This window comes from Solea senegalensis, linkage group LG13 (genome assembly GCF_019176455.1).
Source record: "Solea senegalensis isolate Sse05_10M linkage group LG13, IFAPA_SoseM_1, whole genome shotgun sequence".
In the NCBI taxonomy this organism is placed as follows: domain Eukaryota; kingdom Metazoa; phylum Chordata; class Actinopteri; order Pleuronectiformes; family Soleidae; genus Solea; species Solea senegalensis.
In genome coordinates, this window is record NC_058033.1 from 18568141 (window position 1) to 18575919 (window position 7779).

A 7779-nucleotide genomic window follows, 5' to 3' on the forward strand; every position below is an offset into this window, starting at 1 on the left:
AAATATACATATATATATACACACATATATATATATACACACATATATATATGTATATATATACACACATATATATATATATATATACACATATATATATATATATATACACATATATATATATATAGGGAGAGAGAGAGAGAGTCATTTTCAGCTTGTGAAACATGAATATTTTCTGGTTTATTTGCTCCAAATAAACAAAGAAATTATTCAAACTGAATGTGAAACAAAGACATTTGAGAACATCATCATCTCCAGGTTTGACAAACACTGATCGGACATTTCATGGACCAAACAATCGTGAAAACGGTCGACAGGTGAAACAACCGTTAGCCTCGGCCCTAAAACACTGATGAGCCAATTTAATCCTGTTTCACTCGAGCTGCTCAGTCCACTTGCACCCACACACCTGCTTCTCATACATTAAAGTTCCAGTGTGAAGGACTCTCTGCAGAGTCTGTGTAGACATGAGCGGCATGACGTCCAGAGTCGGCCATGTTGGATGCTAGGAGTCTATGGAAAAAAAAAAAGCTTAAAAAGGACAAACCAAACATTTGGGGATCACCACTAAGATCCTCCACACTGGTCTTTTAATCATCTGCGATACTGATCCATATAAAAACCAAAAACAATGGACATGATTGGACATTTCCCATCAAGTCTCTGCTCGTCTGTCCCTGTTATTCAACCAGTGTCCACAGGGAGGACAAGGACACCGTGAATGTCTCAGGAGTTTGAGTCTTCAGACACTGGAATAAGTTGTTGTGGCGTTTAACCCGGACGTGAAGATATTAAGGAGAGTGAAAATGTGACCGCGAGGTCGGCCGACGGTGGTTTTACACAGACACGAAGTTCCCCTCGTTTGCTTCAGTGTATCAGAACGGTTCGGTTCAGTCCAGAACACAACTGATCCAACAACCACAGTAATGCCACAGAGGACGAAAAAAAAAAGAAGAAGCTTCCAATTCAGTGCGAACACATCATGAGGCCTACGATCGACTGTCAACGTCAGACACGATCAGTTGAGTCTGAATCAGACTTCCTGTAGAATCCAAACCAAAAACAACAAACCGTTCCCATGAAAGACGTCTCCGTGTTCCGTCTCTCGGTCCCCGTCCTGGCCTCAGCATCGTGTCTTCCTCACGCTCAGGCTTCCGAGTCGTCACTGCTGTCGCGGCTGATCTCGATCTGCAGCGACGGCAGGTTGTCCAGTCGACTCTTCTTCGTCTTGTGCGTGACGCGCTCCTGCTTCTGTTTGATCATGGCGCCCCACATCTTCTGCAGCGTCGAGTCGTCCTCCTCCTCTGCCGCCGGCGGCGCCTCCTCCTCTCCTCCCTCCGCGTCTCTGTCACCTCGTTGTTTCGCGCCGCCGTCGCTGGCCCGCCCCAACGATGTCGCCAAGGAGGAGGAGGGTCGGCAGCTCTGGCGTCCGGCACCACCTCCACCACTGTCGTCTTCGGCCGAGCCCAGTCTGCTCCACAGTCCACCTGGTGGTGATGATGAAAAAAACAAACATGAGCTCAGCTAACTTTATACATGTCTGCATTTGTCTTTGTCGTCTTCTATAGCCAAAAAAAGGCTGCGTACGCTGTCCAGAATGAGGACGCATTTTTACTGAAAAAATATAAATATAAAAATATGTTGGTATATGACTCAGTTTCTTCAAATTATCCCAAATTTCCAGTTAATTCTAATAAATTCCTATAAATTTTCATAGAAAGTTTCCAACTCAAAATATTTCAAAAATGTAATTTTTTCCGTAAATGTTATGCCACCAAGTTTCAGCGACGCTGTTAGCATCTTTTTTCAAACGTTCCCGTAAGACGAGCTACTTTTCGCGTTGTTTTCAATAAATGATCGCAGCTCTAACTGTCCTCGTCGTCACAGGGATGCTGCCACGAGGAGGCGGGGCTAATTCATGAGCAATTATCGACACCCACACAACACAAACAAACAAGTCTCGTACTCGTCTTCCTCTCCTTGGACGCGTTGGTTGAGAACACGCCCCTGTTGTCTTGATTGGCCACGCCCAGTCTGCGGTGAATGTCCCTGACTGGTTCTCTGGCTGGGGGTGTGTCCCTGGGGGAGTCGGAGGAGGGCGAGCGCTGCCTCTTTCCGAGCCGCTGCCGAACATCTGCAAACAAAGTTCGTGATTAGGAGACGGAAAACTGATGAAAGTCATCAAAACAAACAAACAAACATTAACACATGAACACCTGTCTTCCCACTGCTGGCCACCGGGGAGCGCTGTCCGTGTCCCTGTCTCTTTTCCTCCAGCAGCTGCCGGACGTCGGTCACTTTGGGCGGCGACGGTGATTTGGTCTTGGTCTGAGATCCTGAACCTCCGAGACGGTTCCTGTTTACCAGGAAACCACAGATGATAATCTGATTATCGTCAGTACTATGTTATAATCATATTACCTCATCATGAGATAACCATCCTATTACTGACAGATTATCATCAGATTATGATCATATTATAAGACTACTGTTAAATTAAATCAGATTACAATCAGGTGACACTCGTGTTATGATCAGATTATGTTTTTTATGATTTAACAGATTATAATTAAATAACTGTCAAATTATGATTTCATTATGATCAAATTACAGTGAAATTATAATTAGATTCCAGTGAAATCACCCCTATATTATCATCAGAATATCATTCTTATGATTTAATGATTAGATTAGAACCATATTACTGTCAGGTTATTGTTGTATTATGATCAGATTACTGTTAAACTATAATCAGACTACTGTAAAATCACACCAATATTATAATCAGATTACCATCAGATGACAGTTAAATGGTAATCAGATTACCTGATACCCTTGAGCTGCGTGTCCAGCTCGTCGGCATACATCGTCATCTTCTTGCTCTTCTTGGGCGACGGCGTGGAGATCATCTTCAACTCCAGGTCGTAATCCATCTCGTCCGACTCCGACCATGGTGATGGAGAGCGCTCTGTCCGGGCGCGAAGCCCCGCCCCCATCAGGCGCACGCCCTTTTCGCCGCGCTCTTTATACTCCACCACTCTGTCGTCTGAATCCATGTCCTCGTCCCCATCCTCCTCTTCCTCCTCTTCCTCTTTGATGGGTTCTTCAGGCAGATTAACCAGGTCAGCTGAGAGAGAGAGGAGGTTAATCAATAATCCAGATCAACAACCATAATCAGATTATTAATCCTGATCACTTCGGACGAGGACACAGGAGGTGATCATTTGTAGACGTGGAAACAGGAAACAGATCTCTGTCGCCCGCGGTCTCTCACCTGAGTGTCGGTGCGTGTACGGCGGCGTGTGACCCAGACTGTCTCCAATCAGAGGTTTTTTAGTCTTGATGACGTCTCGCTGGATCCGACGGTTGTGGAAACGTCTCTTCCTGGTGAGACGGATGACACGGGACATCGTTAGTTAATGTGGACATGTCTCTGTGGGGACAGGTTAGTTAATGTGGACATGTCTCTGTGGGGACAAAATAAAAGACCCTGTCATTGTAAACAGTAAAACATTTCGTCTTCAAACAAAATTCGGATTGATTGATTAATTGATTGATTGATGTGGGCGTGTCCTCACCAGGAGTTGCTCAGGATTCCTTTCATTCCTCCATAGTTTGGGTTCCCGTACTTCATGTAGTATCTGCTGCGGCGAGCGGCGCCGAGTTCTTTCTTATCATCTGTGGACAGAAGGCAGAGGACGCACCGTCAAGACTCACTTAGAGGAGGGACTAAAAAGTGTGTGTGTGAGAGAGAGACAGACCGTGTGTGGCGAAGCGCAGCAGGAGTTTGTTTCCTCTGAAAGGTTTGATCACCGGCCGCAGGTCGTTCCTCAGCAGAGACACTCTCTCTGCTCGAGACAGATCGTCCACCTACCACGCACACGCGCGCACACACACCAGTTTGTGAGGACATATTAAATTAGGACACGTTTTGTGAGGACACGCCTGTGAGGGAAATGTCTAGTGAGGACACATGTCCTGATCAGTTTGAGCGACAGTGTTCACCTGTTCGCCCTCTGTCGTCGTCTTCTGCTCCACCTCTCCGTTGCTGTCCTTCTCTTCTCTGCTCTTCTTCGTCGTCTGCTCCACGTCCTCATCCACCTCACCCTCCTCTTCGCAGTCTTCGTCGTCTGACCCCTGACCTCCCTGACCTCCCTGACCTGTGAGCAGAACAAAGTCCACTGTCAAGGCCGAACGTTATTTTTTTTTGTTTCATTTCCTTGTTCACACACTGACCTTTGCTCTCCTCACCCGGCTCACCGCTGCTCTCCGTCTCAGTGGTAATGGTGTCCGGGTCGGGCATCCGGCTGCTGTTGATAAGTGCTCGGACAGAGGTGTCGTCGTCCAACCACACCACGTTACCTAGGAGACGAGTGGAAGTCGAGCAGACAGATGAGAGACAAAATCAACGTGATTCAACTTCACAGGACGCTGTCATGTGACCTGCTGGACAGCTAAAGGTACAGTAAGTAGGTTTGTCTGCAGCCTGAGACACAAGAACTAAGACTTGATGTCTTTAAGAACATTTCAAGTCTTTATGTCACTGTTACACAGACTTTCCCAACAGGAAACTGAAGTTTGTAAAAGCTCACTCTAAAAGCTAAAATCACTGATTCTCTCTATGGGGTTTGGTGTGGGAGAGTGAGCGGTTTACAAACTTCAGTTTGAAAGTGAGCCTCTCTGTTCTCAGCAGCAGGGGGCGCTCACGGCTCAGTGAAATAAAACCGTACTCACAGGACGTGTCGTCAATCCACTCGATGTGCGCTGGAGGATAATTCTTAAAGTATCCAAAGACGTCCTGCGTGCTCATGTCGTCCACGCCTGTCACATAAATGGCCTCCAGGCGGAGTCTGGGGATCGCTGTGCACCACAGAAGAACAAGAAACAGACAGTGAACCAACATGGCTGAAAGGGGTGGAGCCATCTGCAAAAGTTTATTTATTTGGACGAAAAGCAGAATGTAACTTTCTTCTTCTTCTGCTGTTTAATAACTGCAGTGACCGGAGCATCAGATTACTGAGGCAGTTCAATCCAGATTACCTCAGCAGGTGCAATCAAACTTCTGTAATCAGATTAATTCAGTGGTTTTTTTAATCAGATCATTTGAGTGCACCTAATTCAGTTATTTTAGTATTCATAGCCAGATTATTTCAGTGGACACAATTATATTATTCTAGGGAGTGTAATCAGATTACCACGCTGGGTGGTAAGTGATGACTGAGGCAGGTGTAATGAGATTACCTTTTTTCATGGTGTCTTTGTGGAGGAACACATTTCTCTGGACAACGCTCTCCTCCTCGCCACAGAAATGGAAACGTCTCGCTCGCTTCTCTTTCCTCTCGATTGCCTCCTGATGATTTAAACAACAACATTATTATTATTATTATTGATTGAATCGTTATTGATGATTCCTGACTACAAATGGAAAGCATCCATTTAACCTTGGAGGTGACGTCGATGCCTGTGATGAAGGCTCCAGCTTTGTTTTCATACCTGCGACTTGTGTCCTGGAAACAGAGCAAACAACAACAGTCAGTAAAACTATAAACTACACACGATCACACACAAAATTATTAAACAAACTCCTGTTTAAATATTTAATATTCCAACACCAACACGTGGTAAAAACACTGCAGCAGCACAGATGATAATAGCAATAATCATTTCATTGAATCCACTGTTCAGGTTAAAAAAGTGACTTTAATTTCGGTTGTCAATGAAAACATGAAAACTGACACTTTAAAGGGTAAGAATTGTGTTTTATTCATTAACCGAATGGCTCAACGAATGTAAAAGTATCCGAATTGTGAAGTTATCGATTGCGTCGAACGCAATTGCGTCACTTTAGCCGTGAAAACCTTTAACTTCCCGTTTACTGTACGGGGTTTGGCGGCACGTGACGTGCAACAAGTGTGAGAAACAACAAACATCTGAAGTGACGAAGCACAAACACGGGTTTGGGTAATGATATAGAAATTAGTCCGAGGCCCGCGTTCACACTGACACCAGCCGCTGAGCTCACAGCCGAAAGTCCCATGTTCCCACACGCCGACTCCTCCGCCTCGACCACGGGCCGCCGAGGACGCCAGTCCCCGGTCTGACGCGGGGCCTACCGCGGAGACTCACCGGCAGCAGCTCCTTCAAAGAGCGGTTCACGGAGACGTCGTCGTCGTCGGCCTCCAGCTCCCCCTCCTCCACCTCCACCTCCATCGGCTCGGCCTCGCGGGTATCCCGCTCCGACTCGGAGCCCGAATCCGAGCGGTCCGAGCCGCTGTCTGATTTCACCGACACCCGTAAGCTGCGCACGGCCGCCATGGTGCTGCGAACAACGGCTGCAGCTGTCGCTTTGACCCGGCAACAGTTCCCTACCCTCCGCCTTCTTCTTCGTCTGTGCTCCGGTGATTCGGACATACGAGCACCAGCGCCATCCAGTGGTGGAAGGAGTTATCACTATTTTTCTGTATTATATTATTGATTTATACATTTTATACATATTTAAGCAGTAATCTTAGATTTAATATTAGATTATTTAATTAACATTGACATGAATAAATTGATTTTCAAAGTTTTTGTTTGTTATGGTCAACAATATATGATAAATAGAGGAAATAATTTATGTAATCAACTACTTTACAGTAGTTTATCCCGACATGACACATGAAACAGGTCATTTTCAGGTAATCTTTATTCACTGATAAACGTCCGAAAACCTGTTTTTGCCTTTTCATAAACCACTTTAAACTGGTTATTATCACGTGTTTAGTAATGCTGCTAACCCAACCCATCAACCTGAATATTCCACAAACAAACAAATCGACCAAATAATCTCAACAAATGATTAAAAACTGTTTTTATAAATGAAAAATTAACACAAATAAACCCTTGTTACAAGTTTGCAAACGATTATAGACACCAACAACATGTTTTCTGTAAATGGCGCTAAACAAATAAAACGGCCGTCACGTCTGAATAAATGATTGCAAACAGTTGATTTTGAATCATTCTGTGTTAATAACTGAGCATAAATGTAAATAACGCAACAATAACAATAACAACAACAGCTACACCTTTAGAAACAACCAGGGGGGTATTCCATCAAGCAGGCTAAAGGCAAAGCCAAGCTTAAATGGCCAAGTCTGGCTAATATGAGTGAGAGTTTGGTTCCATCAAAGAGGCTGAGATTAGCCCCAACTCAGTAACCATGGAAACTATGACTCTGGCTAAGCCTCAACCATGGCTAAGCCATAACTGTGGCTCAGGTTTCCGTTCCATCAATCTGAGCCTCAACCCTGTTCCACCAAGGTGGCTAATGTGAATGCCAGCCAAGTAACCATGGTAACTTATGCTGCCGGGCAAACCTGGTCTGTAGCAGGCTAAAAGTGAAGCTCAGCACCATCTATGATCAAAGAATGTCCAATAGACAGAAACAGAGACACACAATTGTCATGGAATGATAAAATAATATGTAAAACATAAAATATATAATAAAATGTATTAAAGAAATTATTTATACTAATAATTATATATTTTATATTATATAATATTAAGTACATTAAAGAACATTATCACCAAAATAAAATATAATAAAAAATAAGACACAAATAAATACAAAATTAAACTAATTAGCAAAAATATAATAAAAGGAAATTTAAAGAGATCATCATTCTTTTGATGTAACAAGGGTTAGGGCCTCCGATTGATAGGAGATAGATGATTGATTTGCTGTCACCTGCATTCACTTACTGTAATAGGGGTCCTCGTCTCCATTGAATTGCTTGA

General features: G+C 44.2%; 1 protein-coding gene across 1 annotated transcript; it reads right to left on the reverse strand.

Annotated features, from left to right (window-relative positions):
* Positions 1–246: 246 nt before the first annotated feature.
* Positions 247–6363, reverse strand: ncbp3 (nuclear cap binding subunit 3). Its single transcript, XM_044042958.1, has 13 exons — positions 6127–6363; positions 5442–5507; positions 5242–5350; positions 4735–4860; positions 4237–4362; positions 4006–4160; positions 3762–3870; positions 3579–3678; positions 3275–3384; positions 2827–3127; positions 2217–2356; positions 1967–2134; positions 247–1487 (listed from the first exon to the last, which is right to left on the reverse strand). Exons 1-13 carry the CDS (start codon positions 6313–6315, stop codon positions 1147–1149), a joined length of 2040 nt encoding a protein of 679 aa, XP_043898893.1. The 5' UTR covers positions 6316–6363; the 3' UTR covers positions 247–1146.
* Positions 6364–7779: the final 1416 nt, after the last annotated feature.